The sequence below is a fragment of the Peromyscus leucopus genome, chromosome 22 (assembly GCF_004664715.2).
Source record: "Peromyscus leucopus breed LL Stock chromosome 22, UCI_PerLeu_2.1, whole genome shotgun sequence".
Classification (NCBI taxonomy): Eukaryota; Metazoa; Chordata; class Mammalia; order Rodentia; family Cricetidae; genus Peromyscus; species Peromyscus leucopus.
In genome coordinates, this window is record NC_051081.1 from 16,457,769 (window position 1) to 16,477,998 (window position 20,230).

The 20,230-nt window shown below is 45.3% G+C and overlaps 1 protein-coding gene across 1 annotated transcript in view; it reads left to right on the forward strand.

Annotated features, from left to right (window-relative positions):
• Positions 1-368: 368 nt before the first annotated feature.
• The window catches only part of Lhcgr (luteinizing hormone/choriogonadotropin receptor), a 52,703-nt gene continuing 32,841 nt past the window's right edge, over positions 369-20,230 (forward strand). Inside the window, exons 1-2 of the mRNA XM_028893101.2 lie at positions 369-541; positions 18,868-18,939. Coding sequence (XP_028748934.1) covers positions 369-541; positions 18,868-18,939 — 245 coding nt within the window. The remainder of the gene's footprint in view (positions 542-18,867; positions 18,940-20,230) is intronic.

Consider the following 20,230-nt stretch of genomic DNA (forward strand, 5'->3'; position numbering starts at 1 on the left):
TCAGACGTGCCGGAGATCCCACCGCTTCACACCCCTGCCTGGCAGGGCGGAGTTCAGAACCCCTACTTCCCACCGCAATCACTTGACCACATGCCACTCTGCTCTCAAACCTTGAGTTCATTTGCAGCCTTCGAGTCGAGGACGAGGACGGGTCACAGGCAAACAGCGATGGGGGTAAGCTGGCCACCGTCCCAGGTCAAGGAGAGCAGGGACTCGCCAGAGGCACGGTGAGAGGGGAGGGCGGGAGCGGGTGGGGGCCGGCGGGTTCGGGGAAGGCAGGCCGAGGGGCGGGCAGAGGGGGCGGGCGGCCCCCCGGGTGGTCCAAGATACCGGCCCAGCCCGGGAGCTCACACTCAGGCTGGCGGGCCATGGGGCGGCGGGCCCCTGCGCTGAGACTGATGCAGGCGCTGGCCATTCTGGTGCTGAAGCTGTCACCGCTACAGCCCCGAGAGCTGCCAGGGTCGCGCTGCCCCGAGCCCTGCGACTGCGTCCCGGACGGCGCCCTGCGCTGCCCCGGCCCTCGCGACGGCCTCTCCCGACTGTGAGTACATGGCGCCCCACGTCCCTGCCTTTGGCTGCTCAAGTGTTGAGCCCCTTTGCAGCAAAGCAGAGCGTGGCTCTTCGCCCTAGGAAACTTATCACCCTTCCGAGTGACGAGGACCCCCGAGTTTGGCTGCTTCTGTTACTTCCGTGCAGCTCAGGCCTGCACTTTCCTCGTGGGGGGAAACTGAGGCAGGTAACTTAAAACTGTCCTAAAGCCACAGCTGACTGGAGGTCTGGCGAAGCAGGTGTTCTCTGCCCTCACCAGTGTTCTCTGCCTGAGCAGTCTGAGTGGGTGTGAGCCTTGGCCAGCTGGGTCTAGGTAGGCTGCTGTGGGCTCCGCACCTGTGGTCATCTAGGGGCAAAGTGCTCCGGCCATGGCGCCCGCCCGGGGTGACCTGATTTGTCAGCAGGGATGCTGGCAGTCTGGCCTCCAGCCACCAGGTGAGCTCCTAAGTGCCTGTGGCAATGTGCTTGCCACCCAGCCTGGTTAGCTACATAGTGAAAGACAAGCAGCCTGTCGTCTGGCTTCTGCTGTGCCACCCACAGATGTGAGTGAGGGATTGCAAGCATCAACAAGCAGAGGAAGGCCACGCTTCCTGAAACCATGGGATAAAGAGGGGACGGGGGTATTAGCCAATAGTACCAAGATACCCAATGTCCTTCCGTTTAGAGGAGTTTCTCACAATTGCATGATCCTGTTAATATGGAAATGAACTGAAAGCTGATAGGTTAGTCCCAGGGGCTGGGGTGGGTGTCTGCTAATGGCTGTAAGGTCAAGGGTGATGAAATTTTTCCGAAATTGGATTGTGGTCACCGGCTTCACATAAGAATACTAGAACCATCATTTGAAATAGGTGGATTTTATGTTACATGGCTTTCATCCCAATAAAACCATCAAAGGAAGTGGGGGGGGGTGCCACAAACGCACCCGTGTGGTGGGGGTCTTCCCCGGCTCCATTTGAAAGGATGACATGGTAGGATGGGGCAGGAATGAAACCCTGGCATCGCCCTCGGAGGCCTGTAGCCCCTGTGCCAGCTTCTGGGAGGAATGTGCCCTTCCTGAGCACTTGCTCTGCTCCCTGGGGACACGTTAATGGCCTTCGAGGATAGTTGTGGTTTCCAGGAACAGTCAAGGGGTGAGGGTTTTCTCTGAATTAGTGTCCATTAACTATCTTGTCAGCTCTGCTCCCTGAAGGTGATGGCCATGCTGATAGAATTTGTTTCAATCAATCGACAAATCTATGGAACCTGCCTCCCCCGTTCTGGCCTTTCCCTTCCGTGACAAGCCCGGTGTGCTGCTCTTATAAGTGATCGCATCACTAACAGCCTTTCTTGCACACCTGGCTTGTACACTTTAGATGGTGATGCTGAGATCTAACTAGATGGAATACCTTGTTCCAGGTCCCTCAGCTATTATGCTGCAAAGAGAGACTTTATTAATTACTTTTCTGTGGTTGCCTGTCTAAGAAAATTACTTTTCCTTTAATTTAAAAAAAAAAAAAAAAAAAAAAAAAAAAAAAAAAAACTGCTTCTAACTTCTCTAACTTTGGTACCGGGTGGAAACTGCCTATAGCTAAGGATGGAGAAGAAACAGATAAGCCAAGTTCTAACCTCTTTGACGCTAAGCTGTTCACATATTGCCTCAGGAGGGGACCCCGACAGAACCCTTCCCTGAAGAAAGCAGAAGTAAAAATATAAGATGCTTTTCACTGCCCGCAGCACGGTTGAAACGAGCCTTCAAAATAGTTTCAGGGCTCACTATGGCTAAGTGGGAACGGGAACAATAAAAATGAAAGTGAGCAATTCTGGTTCTCTAGAAGGAGTTGGTTCTGAAGGCTTGGGAGGGATCCTAAAGAATCCTCAGCATCCTCCACAGGCCCTCCCTTAGCATGCACCACTGACAGCATCCTCTCCTAGACGTTTAGCAAGCCTCACACCAAGCATGGCAACTCTTACAAGGTCATGCTTCCTGAAGACCAGATGACTGAGAGACGACCTTGTCCTTCGGGCAAGAACTCGGTGAAGATAGAGACATTGTAGGAACAATAAAGAGAACCCAATGTTCATGTGAAAACAGATGCTTATTTTAAAAAATAGGAAGGTTGTCACTTCGAAACAAAGTTTCTCCAAGTGTGAACTTGAGGCTGCAAAGACACATCTCCAGGCTAGACTTGGATTTCAGGTTGATAGTACTGAATTAGAAATTCTGGGAAATCCCTGGAGAGCACTCCAAAGCATTGCTCTTCAAGGTGACACAAACTTCCTCCAGCTGTATGTATATACCTTCCGCATCACCCTCTCCATACATTTGCCTATTTATTGAAGGAAGAAAGCATAAATTTAAAACCTCAAACTCAGAGACAGATGGAAACCAATCAGAACAATGGAAGGTTTGTTTGGTTTCATTTTGGTTTTCTTCAAAGAAGAATAGAGGAAGAATTCCGTAGGGAAGGACAGGCGGAGGACACCAGGGATGAGGAAGGACACATTTGTTAGAATGAGTTCTCATCCAGAGCAGCTGGGAAGCAACAGTCTGAGAACTTGAGGGAAGGGTTTGTCTTGGGATAAGGGTGATCTGTGTGCTAGACAAAGAAGGTGTGGGCAAAGGTGTAAGTCAATATTGAAGTAAAGTGGGGGGCCACAGGCTGTCATCCCCATCATAAATGTATCATTTATGATGAGAAGTAAATGAAGCAGCTGAAAAATCATCACAAGACAGAAAAATACCAGGGATCATGAGTTATCCGGGGTTAATACACAAAAGAGAGCTGGGGTTTCGAGGTAAGGCTTCCAGAAGGGAGCTGTGGTCTGGTATGAACATGTGTGCAGGGTTAGACTTTGGGGGGCGGGGGCCAGGCTGTGGCAGTCATAGGAGGGAAGAACCTCGCCCGCCACGCCTCGGAATTCGTCAGTCTCCCTCAACAGATCCATCTGAGCTTTAGACATTCCAGATGCTGAAAACTCTGCCTTCTAAGGTCTTTGTCTGAAGTCACTACTTGGTTTAAAAAGAAGAACAAAAGGGAACATGAGTGATAATTGCTTATCACTGACAACGTGCTGCTGGCAATTTTTCAAAATGGCATTGTTCAAATTATTCATATTTTCCTCTCCTTCCATTTCTCATTAAAGACATAAGTGTTTAAAACCTAAACTGTGACACAAGAGGCAGCCTCCTACATTTTCATTTGTTTTAATGGGCGGGGCGGGGGGGGAGGATAAATGGAAAAAGTAATTTAAAATTTTCCCTTTCCTTTCTTCCTGTTAGCTCTAGGCAACTGGTAGGAGGGAGGGGGCGGGGAAATCTCACCTTGCACATAGTTATATAAAGATCTTTGTCTCTATGACAACAGAAAGGTTGATCTGCTTGATATGGAAACAGCTTCTGAAAACCTGTAAGTACATGCTAATAATAATTGTGGCAATTTATTGTTTGCATGTTGCGTCTTCTAAACAGAGATCAAGTTTCTAGATGTTTACTAGTGACACGACCCAGAGACTCTGTAAGGAGAAAACGTGAGCGCCCACCCGTCCAGTGTGCCCGAAGACGGGTCTCCTGACACACTCTCCCGAGCGTCTCTCTCTCTCTCCACCGCTCCCTCCGGGTGGGGTCAGGGTCCGGAACAGCTCCCCATGCAGTGACTGCAGGCTCACGTGGAGAGCGTGGCTCTGTCCTGAGGAGGGAAACTCGCCCAGCAGACTAGTATAAGAGGACAGAGGGCATGACAGGCTCTAAGAAACTTAGAGATCCAGTGACTCCTGAGGGACCCAGTGCTCCAGAGGAAGGCTTCGTGGACCAAGGGTGAGGTGAGGAAGCTGAACCTTGACATAGAGAAAAGAAGCCGTGCAAGAACCAGAAGTTCCGCTAGAGGGGCCTGGCTGGAAAGAAAAGAACTAAGTTGAGTGAGGTCTTCCTCTTCTTCCCTCTCCCAGACCCTTTGGAGAAAAAGAAAAAAGCAATTTTAAAGGAAGATGGAAAGCCATCAGAAATCCTTGATTTTGTACAGAGAACTGTATGAAAAGAGAAAATATCCCTGTCAACTAATTCAAGTCATTGTTCGATGCTTGCATGCAAAGAGATCAAGTGTAAACCAGGAATCTCTTCCACCTGAAGCCTTCACCATGCTTGCTACACACAGCACACACACACACACACACACACACACACACACACACACACTCACCTCCAAATACTCACAGACATCTTTCTTCCATATATCATCATTTGTTCAAGTGTGCCTTCTCCAAAAGAGCGGTTGTCTGAACCTCACTCAGCACCTTAACCTTTGAGGGCAGAGGCGGTGTGTTGTGGACTGTTGGCCAGCATCCCTGATCCCTGACCACCAGATGCCAGCAGTTCTGTTCTCCTAAATTCTGACCAGCCAAAATAGAGACGCCTTATGGGGGCAAATCTTCCCTCAGCTAATGATTTTCAATCAGCGTGATGGACTGAGAACCACTTGAAGAAGTCTGATTTAACTTAGCATTTCCAGAATTCCATAGGCATGATGATTAAACTGTTTGTTGGGCTACAGAATGATTGAATTGAGGAGACAGGTTGGGTGTGGCAGTGCATATCTGTAATCCCAGCACTCAGAAAGCTAAGGCAGGAGAATTGTCCTATCTCCAAGAATTCAAGGTCTTGAATGCCTTGCTTACGTAGTGAGTGCAAAGTCAGCCTAGGAAACCTGAGTACAACATAGCTGACTAGAACAATGAACCAATGCAAGAAGTGGGTGTGTGTGCTAACACATCCTACATCTAAACATCGCAAATCTTCATCTACTCAAGAACAGTAGTAGAAAGGGTTCTGTGGGTAGTCAAGGGAGTTCTTTGTATCTTTATGTTATGTTAGCATCCAGATCCTACAGTCTGCCTGCACTCTGCTTGTCCTTTGAAAGGTAAATAGCAGCTGCATCTCCAGAGAAGCAAGGCCTGGCTGGGAATGTAAGTCGCTGACAGTGCTTGCCTCACAGGCTTGGAACCTGGGTTCCGCCCCCAGTACTACAATCTGTCAATCAACCAATCAATAAAACAAGAGGTGGGGACTACAAAAATGTATTCATATCACTATACCCATTTAGATTGTTTTAATCATTGATCTCCATCCTAGGAGCTATTAAAAACAACAACAGGGTAGGGTGGTGGTAGCTCATGCCTTTAATCCCAGCACTCAGGAGGCAGAGCCAGGCGGATCTCTGTGAGTTCGAGGCCAGCCTGGTCTACAGAGCGAGATCCAGGACAGGCACCAAAACTACACAGAGAAAACCAATAACAATAACAACAAGGCAAGTTACTTGGGACATACAGGTTCCAGAGCAGGGACACCAACTACCAGGTCACATCAAAGTGCCCACAGAACAGAAAAGAAAGCCTTCCAAGGTCCAGCAAGAACTTGGACTTCTAGAAAATTCTGTTGAGATTCAGCCTGTCTAGCCATACTTGGAAGGTAATTCTTCCATATAGTTGAGCTGATAAATAGTCTCCTTGTACCAAGCTCTGGGAGAACCAGATTTTGTTTGTGAAAATCATCCTTTTGGAGAAAGCAAATGATGCCCATAGCCGAACACTAAAACACAAACAGCTCCTAAAAATCTCAATGAAAAAGCATGGAAACCAATTGGATCACATGAGAATCCCTTTAGCTTTGGGAGTAGATCCTCATTTAGAAAATAGTTCCTCGGGCTGCCTGGGGTTTTGATTGTTTAACTCCCAAATCTGTGAATTCAAGGCTCTTTTCTGCTCATTCACCAACCACTCTCTGCCTCCCAAGCCTATTAGTCGGCCTTCATTTACTTTTCATTTTTTATATTGATTGATTTGGGGCTGAAGAGATGACTCAGCAGTTAAAAACACAGGCTGCTCTGGCAGAGGACCCAAGTTTGGTTCCCAGCACCCACATCAGGCAGTTCACCAGCGCCTGTAACTCCAGTTTCAGAAATTCTGAACCCTCTGGCCTCTGTGGGCAATTGCACATAGTGCGCATAAATCACACACACACACGCACACACACACACACACACACACACACACACACACACACACGAGAGAGAGAGAGAGAGAGAGAGAGAGAGAGAGAGAGAGAGAGAGAGAGAGATGTTTTGAAAAGAAAACTTAATTTTCATGTTGTATGTATAAGTATTTGCCTTCAGGTATGTATACGCACCACATGGGAGTCTGGTGCCCAATGAAGCCAGGAGAAAGTATCAGATCCCTGGAACTGGAGTGACAGATGTTTGGTTGTGAGCATCAGGAGAGTGCTAGGAATCAAAGGCAGCTCCTCTGCAAGAGCAGCATGCAGTCTTAGCTACTGATCCATCTCTCCAGGCCCAGCCTTCATTTCTTGAAATACGGAACCAAAAACTCTTGCCAAAATACCATCTCCCAGAACAGCAGCCCTCGAAGTGTCCTAACCATGTGTAATTCTGGTTGATCACACGGTTTGGCAGCTGGGTCAGAACCGTAGAGAGAAGAAGCCTTGCTGTTCACTTCAGACTGCAGAGAGCTGACTCCTTTGAACAGCTTTCTCTGTGCCTACACTTTCTCTTGGTTGGAGAAAATGCAGATTTTAATGAAGATTAGCAATTTCCCTACCAGAGCTTTTGTTTTGTTAAAGAGAGTTAAAAGAATACCACTCACCAAGCTCTGGTTTGTGGGCGGTCTCTGGGAGCTTCATTTTTTTTCCCCCAGCTTTCTCATTATTGGCAGATGACACCCCTCCCAGGCAGCAAACTGCCCACAGCGGTTCTGCGCATGACCTTGAACCATAACCCTCTAATAACACCTGAGCCAAATTCAGAAAAGCCCAGTTGGAAAACAAAATTCTGCTTACAGTAGGAAGACTTTGCCCTTGACTCTGATGCCTGGGAGTTACTCCTGGGTCCCCAACTTCTCGTGACCATCAGCGGTGGCGTCTTGGAGCCTGGGGTAGGGATGCTCTGGTGTGATAGAGCAGAGGCTAGCACAGCCCCCTAATTGACCAGGAGGACAATCCTGGGCAGTTAAACTAACACAGGCCCTCTTCCCTAATTTTCACTGCAGGTTTGGTCAAGCAGTAGATCCTGGGTCTTTTATAACGAGGGTGGGATGGCTCTTGCTCCTGAGTATAGCTCTGTAAGTATGGCAACAAAGCCAAGAGGACTAGAAAATCAAGGTTTCCCATAATGCCAAAGTATTATCGTAACAAACTAGTAATGCAGGAAGACTGAAGAATCCACAGCCCAGATCTACAGCCGCACAGCAAGTATCTATCATCCAAAGGCCAAGCCTAACAGAACGGTTTTGTGCCTGGGAGGTGTTCATTAGAGAAAATGATCCACTGGTTCTAGTCAACCTGGGAGGCGAATAAGTTAAAACCTCAAAACAACAGAGCTCATTACTGCCTGGAGTCTAATATTCTGACAACCCGGCTTGAGCCGCCTCTGAAATATCCCTCCACAGGACCAAGCTGATTTCAGACTCAGATGCCCCAGAGAACTGCCAGGCTCCTTTTTGAGTCCTTTTCTTTTCTCATTTCCCATCCCCAGGCCTCAGACTAGACCCGGAAAAGGTTGTGGTCAGACTTGCTGACCACTCATGATCTATACACTGAAATATGGGATCCAAAACCCCATGCCCTGCCCTCCAGGAACCTTATGAGAGAAAGGACCAATGCTCAGGTGACTGAAGGAAATGTGGGTGACTACAAGCCAGAGGAAGACCATTAGCGTGGTGGAGTCCAGTGATAGGAAGCATCTTTTTTAGCCAAGGTAGCAAAGAAGCCTTTGAAGGGCTAGTTCAACAAGTTGAGTTTTGTAATTTCAGGTACTTCAATTCCATCTTCAGGTTAATTAGCAGTATTTGGTATATCAACTGCAGCCAGTATTTATATGTTCAGTTCCAAAAGAAAGAGAGAGCGAAGGCATTTGGAAGTGTTGGGAATGAGAAGCTTGTAATGAATGAAGGAGCTTCCTGAAGCACAGCTACAGGGTCGCTGCCCTGACAACATAATATTCTCTACCTCTGAGAAATATTTTTGAGAAATTGTTACAGATGACACAGACATTCCCTGGGGAGAATTCAACACATAGTTTCATTTACCAGAGTTATTCTTGTCATGTTATATTATTGCTGGAAGAATTCGAGTTTAGAGGGCACATTGAGTTATTTTGCTATGTGTCTTTAGAAAACTTTAAATGGATTTTGAGTAAGGGCTTAGATGTGTTTACCATTTTCCTCGGAGGCTTTATATTTTTAATTTAGTTGTTGCACAAATGACTTGGAAAAGCCATTATCCACAGAATCTTCGCAACGTCTTTGTTCACAGGATATTTCATAAACTCCTTGCAGGAGCTTCCTGGATGCTCTGGAAATGGCCGTCTCAGAGGCTAGTCACTCAAACTGCATTTCCCACTGGGGAAGTTCCAACTGGCTGGAATTTTTTAAATCAATGAGCAAATGTGAACTCTCAAAGTGGCTCCCTAGAGTCAAAACATTTCACAGGAAAGTGGTTCTTTGTCATCTCCCTAAAAGGCTATCAAGTGAGGCTTCTACCAGTTGAGTCTAAGAGAACAGTACCAAGTGGGGATGACCACCCTTCCTCTCTGTCATCCCATCCCTAACCAGTGGAGAGGCAGAGTGAAGAACAAGGAACATGTACTTTATAGACGTGAGAGTGACCGGGGACAAATAGAAGACTCAAGTCCAAATTATTGCACCCATTCATGCTAGCCCCCGCCAAGGAAGTGGAGTTGTATGAGGCATAGTCCAGATAACTTCAGTCATTCACAGTGAGAGGCTGTGAATAAAAGCACATGCTGAATTCCTGTCTTGTGCTAAGTGCTAGGTTAGTATTATGTAAGAGTTTTCCATATAATATTTTATTTGTTATTTGAGAATTACATACAGTGTATTAATATTCTCTCCGACTCCTCCCCAAACCTAACTCCTCTCAGATCCACTTCTTCATACCCCTGGCCAGCTTCACAACCTCATTTGAGAAAAAAAAATAATAACCTACCAAGTCCAGTTTGAACTGCCCACACACTCATCCACTGGAGAGTGATAAACCTATGAGGGACCACACCCTTAAAGGAAACTGACTTTCCCTCTCCCAGAAGCCATAAATCGACAATAGCTCTTCAGGAGCTGGGGGTGTTGACCCTCCCTTGCAGATCATCACAGCTGGTATGAGTTCATGAGTATAGCAATCTTGCCATGTCTGGAAGACACTGTTTCCCTTTGGTCCTCCCTGACCTCTGGCTCTCACAGTCTTCCTGCTCCCTCTTCTGCAATGATCCTTAGCCTTGGGGGTGGGGGGACATATACAGATGCCCCATTTCTGCCTGAGCACTCCATGACACTTATTCTCTTCCCTTTGGTCAGTTATGAGTTTCTGCATTAACTAATGTCCATTAGACAAAGAAACTTCACTGATAAGGTCTGAGAGCTGCACTAATCCTTGAACATAGAGATAGGAATTTGAAGGGCAGTTTCATAGTACATGCATTTAGGGAAATAATAGTGTACTATATTCACCTCAGGGGCCTCTGAGCTCCCCTACAATGGATTCTCAGCCAAATTCCTAGTCAAGCATTTCCTCCCGTGGAGTAAGCCTTAAATACAACCAGAAAGCAGTTGGTTGTCTCCTAATATTCATGCCACTGTTACAGCCCGTTCTTATCTCGCCTCACTGGTCATTACTGTAATTCATAAAGCTTACAGCTATGTAAGACTATTGATGGTGTTTTTACTACCAACTGCCTACACAGCTCCCTCCAGTGATATGAAGCTAGCCAGCAGGGAGGAAAGCAACTTGATTAGTACCAACTTGATTTCTCCATGTCCTGCAACCAAAGTGTGTGGTGTCTTCAGCAATAGGGTATCATTGAGTTCTTGTGGGCAACTAAGAGCAGTGACAATAGCCTGCATTATTTGGGGGGCTTCATGACACCCCTGACCATCAACTTGAGAGGAGTATTCCACACCTGCCACTGGACTTTTCATTTGACAATCTATGGCTTCCAGGAAAGATGCTGTCTTAGTCACTCTTCTATTGCTGTGGAGAGACACCATGACCAAGGCAACTCTTATAAAAGAACACATTTAATTGTGGGCTGGCTTACAGTTTCAAAGGGTTTGTCCATTATCATCATAGTGGAGAGCATGGTGGCATGCAGGCAGGTGCTGGGACAGTAGCTGAGAGCTTTGTATTATGATCGGCAGGCAGAGAGACAAAGAAAAAGACTGGGCCTGGCATGGACTTTTGAAACCTTAAAGCTCACCCCCCCACCCCCCCAGTGACACACTTCCTCCAAGAAGTCCATGCCTACTCCAACAAGGCCACACCCCCTAATCCTTCCAAACTGTTCCACTCTCTAGTAACTAAGCCTATGGGGGCCATTCTTACTCACACCACCACACACATTCTCTCTCCTGTGTAGGATAACTCCAACTCTTTTGTATGGATACATATATATTTAGGAAGCTTATAAAATAGTAGGTTTCTAGGAGGCATTTTCAAACATCCACAGTGTTACTTATCTCCTCTCCCACCCTCTCTCTATTTTTAAATTTAGTATCAAAACTATAGATTTTACAGATGACATGCATTCTAGCGATCTGAAATGCAGATGTGGTTTGAAGCTGAGTGCTTTGGTTCCAGAATACATGTTCTGTGCACCTCACACTGCTCAGAAGAGAGAGCAGATACAGTTACATATGGAAGATACATTCCTTCGAGTGCATAGCCTAAGAGGGACCTAGGGTGAAGATGTATCAGGGTGAAGATGTACCAGGTGGTAGACACAGTGTGAAGGATGTCAGGCACATGTGAGACAAGTTCAAGAAGCACAGGTGGTTAGGTTTGTCTAGGGCAATAATATCCAGAGGAAAGGTGTGAGCCATGAGCATAATGTAAAATTTTCCAGTAGCCACATTTAGGAAGTTTTCTAAAGTTGAAATGAATTTTAATAAACTATTTCATCGAGTATATATAAAACACATCATCTCAATAAACAAGCAATATAAAACTTACTGTGATATTTCACATTTTTTTCTTACCAAGTCTTCAAAGGCTGGTATATTTTGTTTTGTTTTTTAATTTCCAATAATTTCATCAAACCTAGATTAGAGCATTGTCAGAGATCCACCCTTGTCAGAGAAACTTCTCCTGGTAGATGTAAATTTACTTATTTATTTATTTTATAGCTTAAGTAATTTAATAGTTTTATCACATCTTTTCCATTTTTGTTCCTATCATTTCAAAGGGTAACCTAAAATGACTTGAAATAAAATTACTGAATATTATATCTTTATGCCAAATCTTGGTTTGTTTTTGAAACCCACAAGTCATCACAATTCAGACACATTTTCAGTGGACTGGGGACCGACCACATGTGGACTAGTGGCTGCCGTATTGGACAGCACAAGTCTAGTGTAGGGAAGGAAGTGTAGGAAGTACAAAGATTAACACCTGAGTCCGCTCTAAGACATTTGCTGATGGTTAACTAGGCCAAGGGACCTTACAGGAAAGGTACTTGAGCACCAGAGTGGCGTGATGGGAGTTGTCAGGAAGAGTAATTGGTAGGGTATGAAGAAGTTCAGGTAGAATGGAGAAAAACCTCTTAGGAGATCCCAAAATGTTCAAGGTAGAGTAAAAAATGGCCAAGAGTGGTAATTAGAACAAAGGGACTGGAAGAAGAGACCAGGTAGAGGCAGAAGCCACCAGAAACTAAGTGCTCTATGATAGAGGAGGGGACATGTTCGTGCAAACACCCGGAAGTTCCCAAACAGCAGGCAGTGTTAAGAGCAGTGAGGTCATTAGGCCCAGACTTGGACAGAAGAAGGAGAGTAATCCACTTTGGGGGACTCTACAGCTTCAAGGAAGAATAGGATTTAACTGCACCTTCAAGTTGAAGACTGAGAGCATGCCCCCAGAAACACCTCAGGCTCCATTCAGAAGGTGAGATTTTTCACAGAAAAGGCAAAAGATTGAATGGTTGGGTGACTTGATTCTTGGCCAATGTGGTGACCAGTGACCAATATCAATATCCATCTCTAAATTATCACTGCCCTTTTCCTAGCCCAAGTCTGCCTCTGCCTAGTGAGGAACTGAGACAAAGAACCTGCAAGGCGCCCGCTGCTCCGGCTCACGGACCTAACACAGGAAGTGTGTCTGGCAGATCATGGTGGTCTTCACCTGACTGTCCTTTCCAGGGGCACTCCAAGATTTCCCAATGGAAAGCTTAATTAGCAGATTATCTGCTCCGCCTACCTCATGCTAAGTTAGCGTGGAAGCCTCAGCTGAACCGTAGAGACCAGAATGAAGGGACCCTCAGTGGCAAAGGAGAACCATTTTCATTTCACTCTAAATGAAAGCAAACGTTATTGTAATTGCTGAGAGGTCCAAAAAGAGCAGGAAAATCTTGTGTCTGTTAAATGTAGAACAAAACCGTGAGTAATAAACACAAAAGCATTAGCATTCTTTGAATTTAAATATGCACGTCTACTTTTCGACAGGTTTATGTACAAAAAGTTTTTTTTTCTTTTTAAATCAAAAGCTTTGACCTCTGAATTCTCCCTTTTTCTCCATTTTAAAATTCAGTGTGTAGCTCTAGCAATAAGCTAATGGTCTGTGGAAAATGTATGTGTTTGTACCTTCCTTGAATGGATAATGGGGACGGCGCTCTTAAACAGTTAGAAGGTGGTTAATAAAATTATTTCCCTCCTACCCCATGCTGGGCAGAAAGAAAGGTAAGAGCTTCCACAAGATGACCAAAGACTCTACCCAGCTTTGGAGTACTTCAGATGAATGCTGGATTTCTCCTCTGGCCTCCTTGGGCAAAGTCTCTGACTAGGCTCTCAGAAGGTGGGGCTGCCCAGGAAACAGCTTGCACTCTGAGAAATCTCAAGGAGGTGAAAATCCTCCAGCTATCATTTGCTTTATGCCCTGAGAACCTGTCTTTTTTTAAAAAGTGTCAATTGAAGTCTATTTTTTTCATTCACTTAGAGAGTTTGCTATTTAAAGGAACCCTGCAGTGAATCCTTCTGTAGAACAAAGGCCTTTTGATAATTCAAATGTATCTCAATTGATAGGTTTTCTTAAACAAGGATTTCTAAATCCATCTGCTTCTGTAAAGGGCGAGGACCCCTGGAGCCCTCCTGCAGAGCAATGATGCTCTCCAAATAAACCTTTCTTTGAGAGCTGGTTAACAAGCCAATGAACAGGACAAACTGCCTCCTTCCAGGATTGTCTATGCTACTAAGAGACATTAGGTGTTAGAAATGACTAGGGAAACCGGGCAGTGGTGGCGCATACCTTGGCAGGTGGATCTCTGTGAGTGCAAGGCCAGCCTGGTCTACACAGGGAGTTCCAGGATAGGTGAGAGAGAGAGAGAGAGAGAGAGAGAGAGAGAGGGAGGGAGGGAGGGAGGGAGGGAGGGAGGGAGGGAGGGAGGGAGGAAGAAAGAAAGAAAGAAAGAAAGAAAGAAAGAAAGAAAGAAAGAAAGAAAGAAAGAAAGAAAGAAAGAAAGAAAGAAAGAAAGAAAGAAAGAAAGAAATGACTAGGGAAGGCATAATAAACTGGCCTTGTTTTCTTCATGGACATTGCATTTATCTAAATAACATGAATTTTCAATTGCTTAATTCTGGCACAAGGTACACTCAGAGCTTGGCAATTGGAGCTGGGTAGAAACAGGATACAGTTAGCAGCCCAGATTTTAAAAGTTTTTAGAAGATAGCATGGCCCTTTCTGGGATGGCCTCCCTGAGAAAGGGGTGGTGCCTTCCACCACAGCTCCTGAGAGAAGAATGGGGTAGCAATCTTTAAGATGGGGGCATATGTCTTTTTATTGCCTTTCTGTTCTGCCTTCTCATTGGTTCTAAACCCAAGCACATGACTTCCTCATCACTGCCTGTCTATACAGACCTCCGGGTCTCTATGGTTCATACTGAGATTAAAGGTTTGGGTCACTGCTTGGCTGTGTCCTTGAACACACAGAGATTCTTCCTGTCATGTGATTGGATTAAGGGCGTGTACTACCACTACCAGACTTCTGCTAAATAGCTTGCTCTTAGCTCTGATCCTCAGGCAACTTTATTTATACAAACAAAATCACATTTCAGCACAAGTAAAATATCACCATATTTCCCCCTTCTATTCTAATAAAAAGAAAAAAGGTTATAACTAATATAAGAAAAACTATATACAATAAGTACAATAACTACATACAATATATACAAGCAATAAATACCTAAACAACAACGTCTAGTCCATTTGCATTTGACAAATTCAGGGAAAATACTTCCATTAAGCCACACAGCCACACAACCAGCCACAGAGTAAGTGAAAGGATAAATAGCACTAGTTGGTCGGTGGAAGAGTCACAGCCACGGCAGAACCCAGTATTAGTTTTTAGAGCTTTAATGGAAGGAAGGGGGTGCGGGGAACCAGGCCTGGTGGAGAGGAAACACAGGAAGAGAGGCACAGAGAGAGTGTGGGGATCCATGTGTGGCTTCTTAAGGCGAAGATTGCATGACCACGCGCCAGGTATGTCAATGATGTAAGACTTTAGACCCGGAAGAGTAAGAGCAGGATCCTAACAGTAAGAAGGAAAGATATACATAATAAAGAAAGGTAAAAGGCCCAGACGCAAATGTAGTTAAAGATAAATGGGATAATTTAAGTTAGAAAAGCCAAGCTAAGGACGGGCATTCATAAGTAAGAATAAGTCTCCATGTATTTATTTGGGAGCTGGGTGGCGGGCCCCCAAAGAATTTAAAAAAAAAAAAAAACTACACCAGGTCCCCACCCCTGCATCCCTCTCCCTTAGGGAGACATGTATAGTTAGGAGTGCCATCCCCTTGCTTTAGACAGAAGAGGGAGGGGCCTTTGCCTTTGCCTTCCCTGCTGTGTGCACAGCACCCATTCTTTTCTGGAGGCTGGCCTGGAGAGCTGAGGTCCTAGCCTCACCTTTTCCCCCTCCTCCCTGGCTTCTGCTATTTATCAACTTTCCACAGGGGTTCCTGACAGTCACAATTATTATTATTGTTATTATTATTATTATTATGGAATGAAAGTATGTCTAACTTCAAAAAAGTAAATGAATGAACGAAAAGGAAAAGATAGCCAATCAAAACACAAAATTTTCTTCTCCCTTTGCTTCTTGGATACAGGGAATTCAGTGAGCATGCATCTTCACTGGGGTAACATGATCATTGGTCACTCGAGTCTCTGATTTCAGCTAACCTTTGAACCCCCTTTTCCAACTTCTGCTCCTCTTTACTAGCATTCCTAAGGAATGCACATGTATTTTGTTTTTTGATGTTTAGTGTCCATGGGAATAGGATTGTGGGCTTTTTTAGACAATTGTCCCCACGGCTAAAAGTTCCTGGCACTATGGAAAAAATAATCAAGACCTCCATCAAGAAGGGAGCACCCTCAAAGGGAGGACTTCCGAATGGATATTAACAAATCACAGCTGGATAGGAGGAATAACTCCGCCAGGGGCATCCATCAGGGAGGGAGCACCCTCAACAGCAGGACTTCCAAATGAGTATTTATAAATCACAGCTGGGGAAGAGGAAGAACTCCGCCATCCTACAGCACAATAGGTTAACTGTAGTAACAATTCTTTGACTGTTTGAAAATAGCAAGCAGAGAGGCTTTTGAATGTTTCCCAGTTTCCAACACAAAGAAATGCAGCGTGACTGAGGTGGTGGGTGCACTCATCTGCCCAATATGCATTCTAGACCTGTATGAAAATGTCACAATGCCCCTCGTGACTATGTGTCAATATTTAATTTAAAATAAAAATGTGGGCCACATCATGAATGGGTGCTTTCAGAGATGAAAAACAGCCACTTGACAGCACAGAAACTGTTGTCAATTGAAGACAAATCAGAGATGAATATGTGACATCTTGGAATAAAAACATGTGCCTGTGGGAAACCATTTTGGAGCCCCTGGACCATGTTCTCCATGCTGCTCCATCAGTGAAAGCAGCAGGCACCTCCTCACTCCACTTCTCCGCTCATCCTCTGGCCCCAGGCCTCTCTCTTGACCTAACCACACCCACAAAGCCGCCCACTGTTCTCAGTGGTCCTTTTGATGTCGGGGACTCTTTATTCTCATCTCAGCTGCCTCTCTGGCTCTGCAGAATCGCCATCAACTGCAAAATTTCATCTTGCACTGGGGACAGCCAGTGCATGATCTACAGCTGCTTTCACTCCCGCCCAACCTTTGCTCCTCATCCCTCAGCCCTCCATCAATCAAGAGCTCAGGCAACCTCTCCGGTCAGATCGAAACCAAACTGCTCCCGCGGGAACCACAGCATGCTCCCATTTGGAAGGGGAGGCTGTCTGCCCGGAGGAGGCTTAGCTGTTGAGCTCCATTTGCATGAATAAACAGCTCTGAAGGGTTCAGTTGAAGCTTTTATGTAAACACTCTCCAAAATATGTTCTGTGCTGCATTATCCCCAGCCATAAAGATTCTGGAATCGGAATTTGGCTGTCAGTTTTATTGATGTTGCATGGGGTACAGTAGAATACAGCTTTCTCTTTTGGAAATTTATTGGCATGGCAGTGCGAAGAGCAATAAAACTGTGTTTTTAATCAGTAAGCCAAGCAGACATGATTCCAGGAGAAATATAGGAAGCAAACATGCCATGGTGAGGAGGTTTCTCCACTGCCCCTGCTGTTCTGAGAGCTCTGGTTAAATAATACCGGGGGGTGGGGGTGGGGTGGGGGTTGGAAGAGGTCTTGATGGGACTGTCCTCAAGAACAGAACCAGAGAACCTTGTTTGCATTACTCCTTCTGCATGGTCTCCAAGAAACCGTTGAGTGAAAGCATTTTCCAGAAATGAAGTTTCTGAAATTCCCCTTCATTATCTCCAAGGAAGGGATCTCTGGTGAAACGGCTTTGTGAGAGGAACAGAGACGGTAGAACGCTCTAGAACATTCTTCCATGAGAAGCAAGGTATGCTGCTTTGCTTCCCAGCAGAGAAAAGGTTAGGATTCAAATGTCCCCTGCAGTGCAGTGTTGCCCAGAGGAAAGGCCTTCTGAAGCAGTCGGCTGGGTTGTTGCCCTGGTCCAGTTACTCAATCTCTTTGTGACCAAATTTCTTCTGCTGTCAAAAGGAAGTACCCATTTCACCCCACCATCCTCCTGTCCTGAGGACTAAATAAAGTTATAGGTTGCTGTGCATAACTCACGCTGCAGTTTACGAAGGCATCCAGTCCCCTCTGTCACCCGCTGACTGAAGTCTGCAATCAGAGAGGAAGTAAGCTTCCCTGGTGGCTAAGGTAATTTCCTCTGTGCAGATGCGTGAGCGAGCAGGCTGCTCTCACCTGTGTGAGAGCATTATCACCGGAAATGTCCTGATCTACATCCCGGAAATGTCCTGATCTACATCCCGGAAATGTCCTGATCTTCACCCTTCATGGCCTGGGGCCCAAAAGTCTTGAGCCATTGCAAATACTCAACCAGTGGTTGAATAATCTTCCTTGACTTGACGAAGCATCTCCTAAGTTATCTTTACGTCAGGTTCCTTTACGTTCCCACGTCACTCAGCGCTGGTTTTGCTGTAGCTGACTGTCACTCTTTCCTCAGTGCTTACGTCCTCTACAGCTTTGGAAACAACTGTAAGAATACACAGGTACTCCCAGTGCCTTTGAGTATCTGGAGGAAAGCTTCTCATAGGTACTCCCTCAAATGCCAGGGAAGTGCACGGATGAATGAACCAGAGGAGGAAGTGATCAGGCTGCGAGGCTGGAATCAGCTGCCTGCAAAAGGTCTCCACGGTGGAGAGAGAAACATTCCCAGTGGATCTTTCCTTCTCTCACTCTCAGAGTTTCTGGTTGTCATTCCCTACTTGTTTCCTCACAACCCCAAATAGCTTCTTGTCCACCTTCAAAACCAAACCAAGCAGGGTGCTTCAGAACTGTTGGTAATTATTTACTTGGTGCCATGCCCCGTTTGGGGCTATCCTGATGAAATCTCTCAACAGGACAGGAATTGTTATTGATGTCGCTGTATTGATGAAGAAACTGAAGCAGTGTGCTGAAATGGCATGCTCTGGGCTGCATCACCAGGTAGAAGGACTGTGGAGATGCAGTCCCAACATTCCTCATCTTCACCACCAAGTGACACATTCTGATAAGGACCAGGAATGACTCCTGGCACAATCACCACCTACTGATACAAGTTAATCTTACAGTAGCAAGTGAATGCATGGGTGCGCGCATGTACACACACACACACACACACACACACACACACACACACATTGTTCATGAACTTGAAAAACAGGCAATCCCAACCCTTGAGCTTTTTACCTTTTCTTTTTTCCAGATCGCTCACCTATCTCCCTGTCAAAGTGATCCCATCTCAGGCTTTCAAGGGACTTAATGAGGTCATAAAAATGTAAGTAAGATACTGCATATCAAAAGACATTTATAATTGAAATAATTAATTTTTTTTTCTAAGAGAAAGACACAGTTGAAAGGGGATAATTTTTCCAGGAGAGAAACTGTGTTTAGGAAACCCAACTATTTTTATCTTTATAATACAAATAATATCTAGCAGCCTTTGAAGAAATGGTATGATTTTCGAGAGTCATTAAAATCCAGATAATTAACCTTGCTTCAAAGAATTGAATGCATTTTGATAAGTGACGATATTCTTTTTAAGTAGAAAAGGGATAGATTCCAATCATAAAAGTTCTCCATTCTACTACAGCAGCTATTCCCTAATGTTGCTTTTTTTTTTTTTGATAACTCCCACATTGATGAAAATGTTAGAAGTTTATTGTGCATCATAAGATAATCACTGTATCTAAAATATATTAAGTGCCCGACAAAAGCACAGGGTTTAAAGCTGAGCTAATGAAAAGCGTGGACCAAAAGCATGGAGCAGCCCGATGATCCTGTTCTGCAGAGGAGACCTCGGTCTCTTGTTCTGGGTTTCAGCTTCCAGAGCCAAAGACCTCACACACAGATAGAAAACTCTCCAGGAAAGAACTTTGCAATGGCCTCATTAACATTAGCCTGAGTCAAACTAGCTTAGTGGCTGTTTCCTCCCCCTACAGACCACCTCTAAACAATCCAAGTGACCGCCAGAGTAGATTTGCATACCCAAACAAGACTGCATCGGCCATCTTTGCTCCACAGGGAACCTCTGCTGTTCCTTGAGTTATTAGCAAGCAATGTTAACGTTAAAAATGCTATCATCATCAAGAGTGCTTCCTGCTCTTGCTAAGGACTGGAGTTCGGTTCCCAGCATCCATGTTTTGTTACTCCTAACTGCTTGTAACTCCAGTTCGGGGAGGATCCAGTGCTGTCTTCTGGCCTCTGAGGGTACCTTCACACACATTTACGTATGCACAGAGAGATATACCCACAACACATAAAATAAACTCTAAAAACTCTAAGTCCTCAATAACAGTGTGCATTACAGGAGACTCACTGCAAGTTTCGGAGGTGGGTTTGCGAGCCTGCCCTGCGCTCTTCTGTTCTGAAGTTTATATGTTGAGTTTCCACAATTCTTAATGCATTGAGACCTCCCACTGAGAAAAGCAGGCACAGTTAAATAAGCAAACCATCCGACATCGTTGAGATGAAAGAGTCCAGGAGCCATCCATTACGGTGTTGTCGCCATAGGCTCTGCCTTTCTGTGAGCTCAGCTCTCTCTCTCTCTCTCTCTCTCTCTCTCTCTC